The 14,463-nt window shown below is 40.7% G+C and overlaps 2 protein-coding genes across 6 annotated transcripts in view; one reads left to right on the forward strand and one right to left on the reverse strand.

Moving 5' to 3' along the window:
- Positions 1–735: 735 nt before the first annotated feature.
- Positions 736–8,612, reverse strand: THOC7 (THO complex subunit 7). 3 transcript variants are annotated; one of them, XM_059856725.1, is made up of 8 exons: positions 8,453–8,612; positions 8,018–8,135; positions 7,049–7,176; positions 6,603–6,689; positions 5,566–5,623; positions 2,515–2,581; positions 2,325–2,394; positions 736–1,118 (listed from the first exon to the last, which is right to left on the reverse strand). In XM_059856725.1, exons 1-8 carry the CDS (start codon positions 8,469–8,471, stop codon positions 1,051–1,053), a joined length of 615 nt encoding a protein of 204 aa, XP_059712708.1. In that variant the 5' UTR covers positions 8,472–8,612; the 3' UTR covers positions 736–1,050. The 3 variants fall into 3 exon arrangements, with proteins under 3 accessions (XP_059712708.1, XP_059712709.1, XP_059712711.1); XM_059856726.1 differs by lacking the exon at positions 8,018–8,135 and having other exon boundaries at positions 8,453–8,600; XM_059856728.1 differs by lacking the exons at positions 8,018–8,135; positions 8,453–8,612 and adding an exon at positions 7,648–7,790.
- ATXN7 (ataxin 7) overlaps positions 8,135–14,463 on the forward strand; it is an 83,081-nt gene continuing 76,752 nt past the window's right edge. For 2 of the 3 annotated variants that reach the window (XM_059856719.1, XM_059856722.1), the window contains exon 1: positions 8,135–8,310. The gene's annotated coding sequence lies outside the window, so the exon portion shown is untranslated. Of the gene's footprint in view, positions 8,311–8,616; positions 8,685–14,463 lie in introns of those variants that run through there. The other variant, XM_059856720.1, reaches the window with a different exon arrangement.

Here is a 14,463-nt window from a genome sequence, read left to right on the forward strand (position 1 = left end):
TACTACTGTCCCTTGTTCCTTCCTCCCTGCCTTACAAAAGCATAGAGCATATTCAATTCTCTTCTCTTTTGGAGAAGGTTGAAACTTTTGTCATTTCCCAACGGATTGCTCAGACAGCAGGATGAGCCAGGTGGATGGATAGATTCCATTTTGCCTACTAATAACAAAAGTATCTCTGATTCTTTAACATGATTTTTGTTCTACTGCTTCAGTTTTTTTTCATGAGAAAACCATCTGTTTCAGAAATTATGATGTATTTTGATAATAGTCAATTGACAGATAAAATGCAGAAGCAGATGATAATCAGTACTGGGATTAGATTCCTGGTTCTTCAAGAACAAAGCTTTTAAATTGAAATTTCAAAATGTGACTATTGATGTGGTACAACAAATACAGCAGAGCAAGGCTTGGATTGTTGCAGTTCTTTGCATCACTTTGAGGAAAAAATTAAAGCTAGTACAGTATCATTTCTGTTTTTTTGTAACACCTAACAAGCATTAATTCTATAGAAGTAATTTATTTTATATGAAACAATCAAATTCTAGTCCAGTCACAGCAAGTTCTAAATGGCAGCTACTTTAAAAAACTAAGAGCCTACTTAGTTCAGATTTAGGTCCCATCTAGAACAGGGTATGGAATCTGGGACTCATGAAAAGATGCACTGCCCTCAGTCTGATGTCATGTAAGAAAAGAAGCCCTTATTATAAGGCTCAAACCCTACTAAAAATAGGAAAATCTGTGAAAACACCTTTTATTGGCAAAGTTTTACAAACACCTTAGTTCACAAGTATGGTGTAAAAGCTTCATCCTTTGTGAAACAAAGTATATTTGTCACAAATTACAAAGTTTGTGGGTTAACACTGAGTGCCTGTCTGCAAACATCTGCAACTCTTTTCCCCTGAAACATATGCAAAACACGTATTTTTGTATAAAAATTCACAGAAGCAGTTGAAAACTATTTCCAGCTCCATCTCTCCTACTGTTGATTTCAACAGAAAGTGAAGATACTTGGACTTTCTTAAGTAGTAATTGTCAGTCTTCAGGTGACATCTACTGCTTGGCCTCTGCTTCCATCTGAGTTTCTTGTGATTCCTCAGCTTCTGAAAGTTTTTCATCATCTAAAATTCAATATTACTGTTAGCCAAACATGCTTGGTCATATATCCAGACTATATTGCAGAACTTTGTCCCACTTAAATATTTTTTTATTGCCTTAAATGTGTAGTTGAGTATCTCATTCTAAAAAATGCTATGTTCAAACAAACAAAACAAAATAATCCTTCAGTTTTTAAGGATGTTATCTCTAACAGCTGTTACTGGAAATATGGGTAAATTCTATAATGTCATTTGAAACAAATGGTACCAGATTGCTTCTAACCCCTTCTTTCTCTTTGCCGGTTTATTTATTTCATACTGAAATTGTGCTTTTCACTAAACTGCTGCTTCCTTCACAAAATCCTGAAAAGTAATCTATATATTCACATGAAAATGCATTTTCAAGACTAATACTTAAACAAGTGTAAATAACACATAATAACAGTAACCTTCTGCTAAAGTGCACCTAGGATTAACAGTTCATTCTGCTTAAGAAGATCTAGATGGCCTTAGAGAATGAAAGTCTGCTCTTAGAGCCATCTCTGCATTTAATCAGGTCATGCTCAGAGACTGTACCAATTGTTCTGTCTTTGAAAGGGCAAATATACAGCAAATATTTAAAAGAATATTACCCATATTAGAGCACAAAAAGTTAGTGCTGATTTGAAAATATTAAGTATTTGTATGAGAAAAGGTGAATACAACTAATTCCTGAATTTAGCTCTCATGTCTAACAGTTTTAGTCCCTGCTCTGTCACAGATTCACAGTCTGAATAGGTTGTCATTTACCTTCCTTGTATTTAGGTTTCTTTTTAGTAAAGCCTCAAATGGTAGCAGTGACATGTTCAAAACTACTGAAATAGGAATTATAAAATGAAATTCGGAAATAAGTACAAGAATAACTCTCTGTAAGAAATACTTTCTGTTAAAAAAAAAAAAAACAAAAAAAACCCCCTCAAATGGCTATTCTCCATCCTCACATTTTAAAGAATTCTGTTGCTACAAATTAACCTGAAGCTAGTCAGGAAATGGCACAGTGGGTAGCTTGTAGAAGAAAAAAAAACTCAGAGCGGTCTCAGGCTCTGGACTGCTACTGGGAAAAAAATTCTGCCAATGCAAGAGGTCACCAGCCTCAATTGCACAGAGCCATCCCCCTGCTGGAAGTTGTGATTCCTTTTGATCTGCTAAAACACAACCCAGTTGCACCTATTGCCAAAGAACAGCACTTACTCTCCAGGGTTTGCTGAAGTTCATGGATGGTGCTTAGCAGAACATGGAACTGCTTCCTTCTCAGCTCCAACTGGAAAGATAAATACATGTTGTAGGAAACAGAGAGCACATACAGCCTAACAACCCATAGCAGACTCTACATTAATTGTATTCCTAATAAATTATTATATAACCTCTATGAAAAACTTACCTTATCTTCAACATTTTCTTTAATGTGAGAAAGATTTTGAAGTTCTTTTCCCAAAGCTTCTAGCTGCCTGAAAACAGATTGCCACAGTATTCTTAAAAAATTCTGTAAAATTCTTGCAAAACAGTTTTGCTCTAAGTAGAGTAGAAAGAACTATAAAATCCACTGTTTATGTAAACAAAACAAGTGAAATGATTTAGAGGTAAGGTCAATTAATGTAATTTTAAACTATTATGTTCTCAACTTGTAATTTCACGACATTTACAAAAAATTAGGCCTCCAAGCTGGAATACAGTTGTACCCTGGGCATTTTTAACAATTCAGTCCTGACACAACATGTTATTTATTTGACCCTACAATACAAGTCAAAGAAGCAGATTAATAGAATCTTAGAATATCCTGAGCCAGAACAGACCGACAAGGAACACCAACTCCAATTCCTAGCCCTGTACAGGATACCCAAAGAGTCATGCCTTGTGCCTGAGAGCATTGTCCAAATGCTCCTTGAACTCTGTCAGGATTGGTGCTGTGACCACTTCCCTGGGAGTCTGTTCAGTGCCCAACCACCCTCTGGGGGAAGAACCTTCTGGTCTCACTGGAGCTCACCATGGACCACCACAACCCTTTTTGAGGCCAAGAACAGCAGGTACCATAGTATACCTTTCAAATGAGAGTGGAGCACCAACTCTTACAGCCAAACCTCCAGTTTGGTCCTTCTACTTCTAATGCCTATCATAATTATGTACCATGCAGAGAGAGCAAACTGCTCCTTTAAAGGTGAAGTGGATTGAGGCTGATCATCCCTGATTAATTAGCAGGCAGATTCATAGAGGGGTCAGCAAGGAAATCAACCTTTTTTTCCTGAAGCCATTGCCAGCTGCTGCAACTAGTCTGGGTAGGGAACCACAAAAAGCCCTCCAGTCCTAAGTACCTCACTGTGGATGGGAAAAGGTCTATTTTAGTGCTACCCGAGGGTGTTGTCTTTTTTTGAGCCAGCATGCTTGGTACCTCAATGGGAATACCTGAGAGTTGTGTGTGACATTACCTCTTTCTTCAGCTTATAGGCTCATACACTGATTCTGGAAGCATTTGGTTTCTAGTTTGTGAAAAACTTCCATTTGGCCAAATCTTGCTGTTTACACTGTGCTGTCAGGTGTAAGCAGACTATGAGAGGACAGACTTTTTTTTTTAAGTAACATCCAAGCTACATCTGGAATTTTACTCCTTTTATTTTACATTCCAGAGAATCTTTGCTTAGCCTTCTTACCTTCAAATCTCTTTTTCTAAGACTGTGTCATTTCTTGGTTCCCTGAACAGCTCTTCTGATACAGCATCTAATTACACTGGGCACTGTTGTTCAGTACTTCTGCTCCTATCACTTCCTGAATTGGCTCCTGTGCACTACTTGTGACTAAGCTGTTAACAGCTTCTTTTGTGCTGTATGACTCGCTGTTCCAAGAAACAGACTCTTAAAAGCACAAAGGAAGTATTTTTCTAAACTTTGTCCTATTGTGCCAGATAACCTGCAAAAGCTATAAATGTAACTCTTGCAAGAAACCCTTCTGTTTCTTCTCACAAGAAGTTTTCTCAAGTGTTTTTAGTGATTAAGAGTTCCATGAAAAGTGTGACATTGTTAGTGAGCCTTCCTCTATTCTGAATGAAGGGTGGCCTTTGGTTCTTTGTATCATTTTCTGTGTACTTTGCTACAGACTGCATCCTTACCAGCTATAACACACCACGCTTTCTAGCTTTGCTTAAGAAACTTATGCTTGGATGTGTTAAGCAAACTTAGAATAATGCCTCCAAATCTAAACAATCCAGCATCCTCTAAGATAAAAATGTATCATTTATCACAGAATTATAGAATAGTTAGGGTTGGAAAGGACCATAAAGATCATCTAGTTCCAGCCCCCTGCCATGGAGAGGGACATCTTTAACTAGACCAGATTGCTCAGAGCCTCATCCAACTGGCCTTGAACACTTCCAGGGATGGATGGGGCAGTCGTAACTTCTCTCATTTAGTTGTTTCTATTCTTAACTGACTTATCTGAAAAACTGCATTTTTAGTAGCTCTTTATTAAAGCCTCACTTGATAAATGGCACATGCTGACTAATGAAGTAAGTAGTCAAGCCTCATGAGAATTGCCTGTAATAATCAAAGTTGGGGCAACAAAATCAAGGCACAGAAAAACAACAATACAAGAAAGAAATGTGTGAAATATTGTCAGAGGCTTATAGCTATAAAAATGCTATTATTAGGGTAATAGTATAACCAAATCACTTCCATTTGCTATGAAAGGCTATGGAATATGAAAAGACAGCCTCCCTTGGCAATTTCACTGAAAGTGGGAAGAGGATAAGCGCACAGCTGCACTTATATGGGAACAGTAATCCCACACCACATCTTTAATCAGTTTAAGAACAACAAACTCATAGATGCAGTAAATCCTGGAACGTTTGTATGGCTCAATAATCTCCCCACAACTGCCCCAAAAGCACAGACAGTGATACAAACCCAGAATGTGACAAGCAGCACTGTGAGTTACACACAGGACGAATTGGACAACAGGTAGGTCTGCCCTGCATGCCAGGGCAGGTTATGTGTGGCACACCACACAGCCATTTATAACTGGGCATGCAGGAACAACAACCAGAAGGAAAACATAAAAAAAGAACCCTGGGAGCTTTCTCCTGTTGTCTCTCATTCCACCTTACCTGCTTGTGAGTTATGCATTTTGAGTGACTACTGAATCTGGCTGGTGCAAGTTAAAGGACTGCCCACCATCTCCCTTTTCTGAGATGTGCATTTACATCTCAATTCACTTATTCACCTTAACAGTGGGAAAATTTCATCTACAGAACAATTTGCAATGCTTCTGACCCATACAGATGGGACATTAAGGAAAGCTCATAAGGACACAGAAACACATGTTTTTATTGTGTCAAAGAAATTATATAAACGTGAGGAAAAGTCAAACTGAAATCAAGGAAATGTCAAGTCTGGTGACTTCTAGTTTACTGCTCTATTATAGTTTAATGTAGTTTTATACTTACTTCAGTGTTTCATGTCTGTCTGGGTGATGCTGTATGACTTTGGCCAATGCATCATATTCTGAAAGACATTTAAATAGTTAATCTAAATACTTCTGAAAATATGGATTCAAGAACCCAAACTCAGGTATCACGGAATGGCAGGTTCTTTTTCCTCGAAAAACTGTTTTAATGTTTTTCAAAACACCTTAAGATAGCTCTGCATTGCTGCACACTTAGTCTTTTGTGTCTGATTCATAAACATTGGGTTTAGATACAATCAAATGTGTATGTACAGAAAATGGTGCTGATGTTACACATTAACATTAAGGATTTTTAGAAAAAAGTATAAAATGATGCATAGATATTTTTTTCATTTTTAGGATTTTCTAAAACACTATTACACATTAAGAACAATATTATGGTTATACAGGCAACTAACACAGCCATTTCCTGATAGTAAGACCATACATATGACAGTTACCTCATTCACCTGGAAAAATTTGTGCTGCAGACTGGAAAGAACATTAAAAAGCAAACACTTCATACCTATGTTTGTGAAGATGTAAGAACTCCATGTTCCTACTGGTTAAGGTTATTTTAATTTCCAGTTGAGTTCAAAATTATCCACAGCATTGATCAAACAGTTGTATTTAAAAGCTTTCATGTTATATTACTGAAATTTTTGGCATTTCCTTTATCATGAAAAAACAATTTTTTGCTTCTATTCAACTGCTCATCTTTTAAGAGTGTTGTAGGTTTCAGTGATTTATGAGTAAATAATTTTAAAAGTAGGGAAGAAATACACCTCTGGAAACAGGTGTTCAGAAAGGACACTGTTTCAGGTTTTCCTGATGCTGCATGTCATTGAGATCTGGTTCAGTCTTGCCTGTGTCATCCAACCAAAACATTCAGTAGTCAGTGGAACCCACCAGGCTGAATATAGTAATCATGATGCCTTACATGTTCAAAAATTTAGAATCTATTTTCCAATGCAATGTATTCTAAAGGACAACAAACCAATGAAGCCCACCACTGTAAATACAGATATGGCACCTTACCCTGGCGATTTTTTCGAATCCTTTTTGCTTGCAGGATTTGTTTTTTGCATTCAGAGATCTTCTCATGGGCTGCAGCTATACTATTTTCTTTAGGGGGAAAAAAAAAACAAACAAACCAAGAAAGATACAGAGTTATACTGAATTCAAACAATACATGTAAATAAGCTATTCTGCTAAACTATAAAAGAGCTGTTTGTGACATGGTGGCTTGCTAGATCCATCAGCTTAAAAACTATATACACATCAAGAGGTTAAAAAAGCCCTTGTTTGTATGTATTCTATGTAATTGCAAGATGCTTATAGCATATATATGAGTACTGTCTAGTAAGAAAAAACCAAAAAATGTCCAAACCACTCATCAGATGTATATATTATGTTCACCAGGCTTGAGCTTGTTCATAAGAGAAATTGTCAAACAGAAACCAGTAACATTTTTTTGTGTTTACCTATATCCTTATAGATTTTTTCATAATTTTCCATCTCTCTCAGGTTCATGTCATACACCAGAAGAGTCTTTCCCATTGAAAATTCACACTGTGATAAAGTACTCAGCATTCGTTGGTACTGGCTGTATCTGAAACAAACAAGACATTTACTCTCAAGCAGCATAAACATAGTTCCTAACTTCACAGAGCAAGAAAACAAAACTTGATGTAGCATAAGGGACAGCTAAATAACAACCATTCAATAAAGAAAACACTTCACAGATTCAGTGTATAATTTTTTTGGAAGTGCAGTTAGAAACACTGTACACATTAATTCCAGCATTAAGTCCTTATCAGCATAAAGTTAAGGCAGTGAGCAGTTTGACCCAGACCTTATAAATTTTCCAGCTCGGGTTGGTTCTGTGACCACCAAATTAGTATTTTAATACTGCAGTGCTTCTCTGTCTACACACTGGTAATATTGTGATCTCTGGGAATTTATATCCATTACTAACAGAGACCCCACAGAAGGCTGTCACTCGTACCTTACCAATTTAGACTTAAAAAAAAAAAAAAAAAAAAGAGAGAGAGAGAACGACAGCAGCAGAAATAAGAAATACCATCAGTATTTCCCTTCCCTAACAGAACAAACGCAGAACTGCCAACTAAAATATCCGAGTCATGATCCTGTTACAAGAGCGGGACTCCCGGCTGGATCACGCAGCAGGCACAGCAATCCTGAGGGCATTCGAGCGGTGCTGGCAGATTTCACGACACAGCCCGCAGCCTTCAGTGATTTCTGACCCGTCTGTAGCCCTCCTCTCCCAGCACAGTCCTCGGCGTTCGTCCTGGAAACACCACAGAGCCAAAGGAAAGCAGCTGTGCACATTTTAACGCGGATCTCTTCCAAATGGATCGAGCCCTGCTTTCCACTGAGACGCAAGCTAAGCAGTTCCTAGACTTAAAAAACCAAAGCAAAACAATAGATACCCTTCCTCCTGAGATCCGGAATTACACCACTTAATGAAACTCTTCACCAACAAATTGATCCGCCTGTCGTCGCCAGCTCCATCGCCATCGATCAGCAGCCGCTTGCGGATAACTTCATCTGGGGAAAAACTCCGCTTAAGCCCTCACGCCATGGCAGCCGCCTCCCGGCGCCGCGCGCGGGGCTCTCCGGGCCCTTCAGGGAACGATTCCCGGAGCCAGAGCGGGTGGATCCGCTGAGCCGGGGCCGCATGGAGGGCCGCGGGCCGGGGCCGCGACGGAGGCCCGTCTGCGGGGTGAGCGGTCCCGGGGGCCGCGGCAGCCGATCCCCGGAGGGCGGGCGGGGGGCGCGGCGCTGCGGGGAGCCCTGGCGGGGGTCGCGGCGCGGGGCGGGGGGAAGGAGAGGAGGATGGAGAAAGGGAGGGAGGGAGGTCTCACCGTCGGTCACGGCCCCCATGGCGGCGAGTGCCGGAGCCGGCGGGGCGGCGGCAGCAGCGAGTGAGGTCAGCTTCCCACAATGCAGCCGGCGAGAGCGGCGGCCATGGAGGGGGAGGCGGCGGCTGCTGGGGCCTGAGCCAGCGGGCGGCGGACGCGCGGCCCGGGGAGGGCGGGCGGGCGAGCCCCGCGCCCCGCGTGGAACCGGCCCCCTGGCGAGGGGCGGCCCCGCCAGGTGAGCGCCCGACGGGGGAGGGAAGCGGCGGTCCCGCAGCCAGGCTCCACCTCCCCGCCCCCGCCACCCGCACCGGCCCCGCCGCCCCTCGCCCGGCCGCCCCGCCATGCCCCCGGCACATGGTCCCTCGCCATCGAGGCCGCCGGGGTCGGGGGCGCCTCGCCTGCCCTTCCGCCACGGCCCTGGCTCGGGGTGTCCTCCCCGGGGTGCCGTCACCATCGCCCTCGGTGGTCCCGTGCTCCCCGCGCAGGGTGCTGCACGGCCGCGGCGGTGCCGTCCCACCGGCAGCGATGGTGATGGCACAAAGGAGCGGGCGGACGGTTCCGCCGTGCTGGCGATGACCCAGCGGGCCGGCGGATGGTCCTGTCGTGGTGCCCGGTGTCATTGGCATGGCACTGTGAGGGTGGTGGGGTCCCCTGTGGGTGATGGAGCGGGAGCGCTGGCTCCTCGGTGGCGTTCCCTGGTGAGGGTGTGGAGGACGTGCCCATGGCGCAGGTGTCAGGGAGCTGGGCTGGCCTCCCCTGGCTGCCCTTGGCCTCATCCCCACTCGGTGCTGGGAGGATAAGCAGCAGGGCCTGAGGTGTGCCAAAAATTAGTCCGATGTTTCCTGGTGAGTTTGACTATGATCAGCAGATAGGAACAATAGTTGTTTCTTCCTGTCCTGGCAAACTAAGCTGGTGCTGGTGCTTAGAGGCGTCTGGAGAAAAGAGATATTAAAGTGTTCCTGTGTGTTGAGTTTTGGTCTATAGGCTAGGATGCTTGGGCAGTGCTGGTAATGTTACTGTAGTGTATATCACAGTAGCTGAGGCGTTGCCATAGCCTGACACCTTTCTATTCCCTCTTCATTTTGGTTTGGACAGTTAAGTGGCTTATTGCCTTGTTCTGCTTAGCACTATTCATTGATAGTTTTAGGGTGGTGAGGAAAATCAGGGTGAGAAAAGAACGAAGTTAATATGTGCTGTAATCTGTTAGTTCCTGGTTTTAGAGCTGTGAGAGATTAAAAGGTGCTTTTTTGTTCTGGATAGAGGCATTTAACGGCTCTTTACGGATTTGTAGATTGTTTCTAGTCAGTACTTTGTCTTCAATAGGCAACTGATCAGGCCCTTTGGAAGGTGCTAGTAGGGAAGCATTACTGGGAGTGGTCATTAAAACTCCGCCAGAACTTTTAGGAATAAAGCGTTTCCAACATGGGAAACTTGGATAAGTGGCTTCTGTTCTTAAAGTTTTTATGTACTCTAAGGTGATTGGTGGGTAATATAATTTTATATGAAAACCTAACGATCTATCCAGTTACCCAGGTTTGGGCCAAAGAATGGAACTATGTAAGCTGTACTAAAGGTGCTCACTTCTGTGAACTCTGATATGTTGCCATCTAGTTGGTTTGACTAAAAACTTTGTTTTTCTTAAGGCTTTGGTCACTATGGTACAGCCTAGTATTCTGCCAAAGGGTTAGGAGAAGACCTAGCTGAACTTCTCTATGTAAATTCTGTACAGTTACTGCCTTTCTCTCTTTATCCACTTATTTCCTTTTGGAAGTCTTAAGCATTTTGAAACATCCCATTTAATCAAGACTTAGTATTTTTATTTCACCTCTCTGAGCTCTTTTCATTTTCTGAGCCCTTTTGGTTTTTATCACAGAGAGAAGTTGGTCAGAACTGAAAACTGTTGTAGGTGAAAATTCACAATTATTTATTTAATTATCTCAGAATTTATGTGTAATTTTCTGTCATGTAATCCAGTACAATCTTTTCTCACTTTTTGTTCATCATTCCACTCTTGGTCAGATAGTCTTATTAAGGTCTCCAGAATGACAAATAGATAGTCCTTGAGTAATTATTTTAAAATACAGAAGTACATATGACTAGTTTATTATATTTAATGACTTTTGTTCCATTCTTCATATGTTACTAATTACAAGCTTCTATGAAATTTATTATTCTGGGTCTTAAGCTCATAAGAACAACTTTGAGAACAAAGCCATTGTTTTTCTTTTTAAGACAGGGCTTTCAGGCATCCAGGCATCATCAATGTTCATTAACTTTTCTCCTTTAGAATGCAAGTAGAACTTGATAAATACATCATCCAGAATCTCACTAAGGCTAGGTATTGATGCAACAGCCTGTTCTCTCTCCTGCTCTGCTTTGACATATTAAATATCCATGGGATGTTTTTGCTTGGGAAGCCAGTTCCAGCTTGCTGGGTTCCTGTATGCATTTGAGAATTCACTGTGTCTTAGGAGTTTTTGTTTTGCTTTGCTCCATTTCCAAGTAGAATTCCTCATCTTATAAGTGGGAAACAACCCTTGTTTCTCATGTGTGGAGGGTGTTGCACTGGGCTGTACACAGCCATGTCTTTGCCATTAAGTCACTGTGATGTATGTGTAGATCACTGGAACAAGATTGACTTACTCTTATTTATTTGTCCTTCACCACTTTGGGTACTCTATTACGATTCTATCAGCTTCAGTCTTTTATATAATCCTTCAACTGACCAGCAGGAACACTGAGTAGCTCTGGACCTTCTCTAAAGCATTAGTCGTGGAGATTCATGCAATAGGAAAAAGTTCTTGCACAGGGGATAGCACCTGACTCTGTGCCAGCTCTTTTGGAATAAGTACCTGTGTGTGCTTTCAACCAAGCTAAAATGTCACTCAGTTTTCCCTCTTTCCTTGAATTCTTTTATGTGTGCCATATGGTAAGAGCCTGGAGCAGCTTATACATAATAATTTGTTGCACATCTGTCCTTGTCAAAAGTGTTAAATAATCCTCTGTAATGTTTCCAGGTGACCCTGGATGCAAGAAGTATAACCTAGGTAAGTTTAGTACTGCAAGATGTTACACGTGTGTGGAACTGGCTTTGATTGTTCATATGTATGCCTTTTTTTTGTTCCTGAAAATATGGCTTTTAAGTGCACTGATCTTTTTTTTATTAAGGAAATCTGTTAATGCTGAAGCTTTCTTTCCTGAGAAACAATCTATGAGAGCAAAAGTTTAAAGTGACTGTGTACCTCCTACCTCTTTATTTAACTGTGTGTATATGATTTTTTTCCCAACTGCACAAAAAAGTTAAAGGGGAAGTAGCTTTTTATAGTATTGCAGGCTATAATGAGCTATGATTTTTAAGAGCTAAGAAAACAGCTTTTAACTATTGACAAGGTGGATTTAAAATATTTTTCTTTAGCCTCCCTAATAATTTATGAGGTGGTTTTAGATTCTAGGTTTTCTTCATGTTGACTAACTTCTAAATCAGACTTTTGTGTAGCACTAAATCTTACAGAGATCTAAGTATAGTAGGTCAGAAACTGCAGGGTATTTTTATCCAGTCCAACCTATATTCCTGTCAGAAAGCCATACCAAATTTATTTAGCGAGACCTATTTTCTGTAAGTCTATGTTTAGCATTACTTTTTACCACCATCCTTTATCTTTCTGTTGATTATATACCAGAATTCTGTGCAAGACTGATACCAAACTAACCTATCAGACTGTTTTTCTCATTTTAAATTATGTTAGAGTTTTATTTTCTTTGCAGTCTTCTGTAGCCTCAGCATTTACTGAAAATTAGCATCAGTGTTCCAAGAGCTTGTCATCTCGTTCTGTAAAAATTCCAACCAAGACACTGGCTGTCTAATTCTGCAGATATTAAAATCGTCACTCTTGGCAGATAAACCTGAGATCTTTCAACCCAGTGATTGAGGTATAGAAAGTGAGTGGTTCTTAGCCTTGTAGAAAGCTTTCCTGACATGGATCCTTGTGTTTCTGCAGAGCCAGCCCATTTTCATGGAATTACAGCAGAATGGGAGAAGGGAGGGTGAAAATACTTCTTGTGACTGTAGTGATAGTACCAATAATTTTAAAATGCAACATTTTATTATCTGAACAGTAATCAGTTTTGCTGTCTACTGCCTGTGTTACCAAGATTGATTAAATGTGCTGTTAATCCCATACTTTAAAAACCAGGCTCCTATCAGATAATAGTGTAACCACAAGTTGTGGTCTACAGTATGGGTTTTGTTATTTTTTATTTTGTAATTGAAAGAAGCCTGTAAAATTCCAGAAGTTTTGATGGAAGCACCTTAAAAAATATTAGTCCTGGAAATATTTTATTCATTAGAAAGACATTTTATCACTACTATTTTTCTCCTGAAGGAGAAAAGCTTATTTTAGTCATAAAAATAATAGTGCTGCATGGTTCTTTGAAATATTTTTTCCTAAGTAAGGGCTCTGTGTCTTAGCTAATCTCAATTACACAGGTGGCATTCTGATATTGTCCTCTTTCATGTAACAGCTTTCCAAATTTCATATCCAGATCCTACTGAATATTTATGAATCTTGAAGATCAATTATTGTACATTTTAGGATGATCTGTGACTAATTTATTAAAGCTTGTCAAACTCAGCTTGAAATTTCATGATACTGGAAGTGTAGGTATTGAGTGTAGGAGCCAGAGCTTTCAGGTGAGGGATGCAAAGGAAAGTGTGCCCTGTGTGTGTGCCAAAAGGGGCTCTGTTTGAGGAGTGGGATTAGCAGGAGTGGCACCCTGGGTCATGATACCCGTTCCCAGGGACTCGGTAGAGTCCCACTTAGCAAGAAAGTCAAGGTGTTTTAACAGGTATCTCGAGAAACTCTGTGTCATAAAGCCACTGCAGGATAGATTAGCTGGTTAGAATTTTCTTGTAATTTAAAAATCATTAACACTGTAGACTGCCTGTGCAATGGCTCAGAGACCCCACATGATGTCTGCATTCTGTGATTTAAAGTGACTCAGGTAATTTTGGGGTGGCATTTCATGCTGTTCTGTGATTCTGTTTCATGTGTTTTGTAAGAAAGCGACTTTATTATTTTGAGGTTTTTTCAGAGGATTAGTCAATTATCTAGCGTTCTCCTAATTTGTTGGTAGGATGTTTTCACTTAATTTTATTTTACTAAGGAAAGAGAGCCTATTTTTGTTTTTTCCTTCCTCAGTCCTTCAGGTCATGGCTGTGGTAGTGATCAGTGCTATGCCAGGGTTTTCAGAGGAAGAGGTGGATGGATGTTTAATGAGGTTTTACCACTGACTTAGAAGAATTTGTCTTCGCTGGCATTGGGCCAGATGATAAATATTTTTATTTAACTGTGGGTTGAAACATTGGATGAACAATAAGAGAGCTGTGAATATCATATTTACTTGTATCAAGTTTAAATAAATAACTGTTAGTGCTACCAAGGAAACTTTGCCCAACGCTTGCAAGGGAAACCAGGCATTTCCTCCTTTGGAAAGAGCTCCTGCCCGGCTTCAGAGCGGTGTTTTCTCAATCACGTGGCCGCATGCTTTGACTCAGCTAAGAAAGCTGAATCAGAGCTATTGCACAGCTTCTGAGTCAGCTTTTTGAAGTTTAAAAAAATTAGTTGGTTAAGTTTGTTTTCTTTATTTTTTAAAAGCAGTGCTGAACTGTAAGAGAAGACATAGAAATTTTACAAGGCTTTGAGCTTGGCTGCATCATGGGGAGATGATGAAAGAAAGGCTTCTGTCTCAGGAGCTGGAGCAAGAGTATCAGGTCTATTGATAAACATCTGCTTCTTGTTTTAAATTGGGTTTATATTTTGCTTTGGATTATTTAATAGTTTATTTTCTTGTAGTAGAGAAACTCTGCTAGTGGGTAATGTTCAAGCACAACTAAAATTCACTATTCCCATTGAACACGATACACTGACACACGTTCTCACCCCCAATTTCTGAGGTACAAGCCTGAGCAGAGAAATAGAAATAATTGGAGGCATGATTACGTGCTTGGGTGATGC

Source organism: Haemorhous mexicanus, chromosome 11, assembly GCF_027477595.1.
Source record: "Haemorhous mexicanus isolate bHaeMex1 chromosome 11, bHaeMex1.pri, whole genome shotgun sequence".
Lineage (NCBI taxonomy): Eukaryota > Metazoa > Chordata > Aves > Passeriformes > Fringillidae > Haemorhous > Haemorhous mexicanus.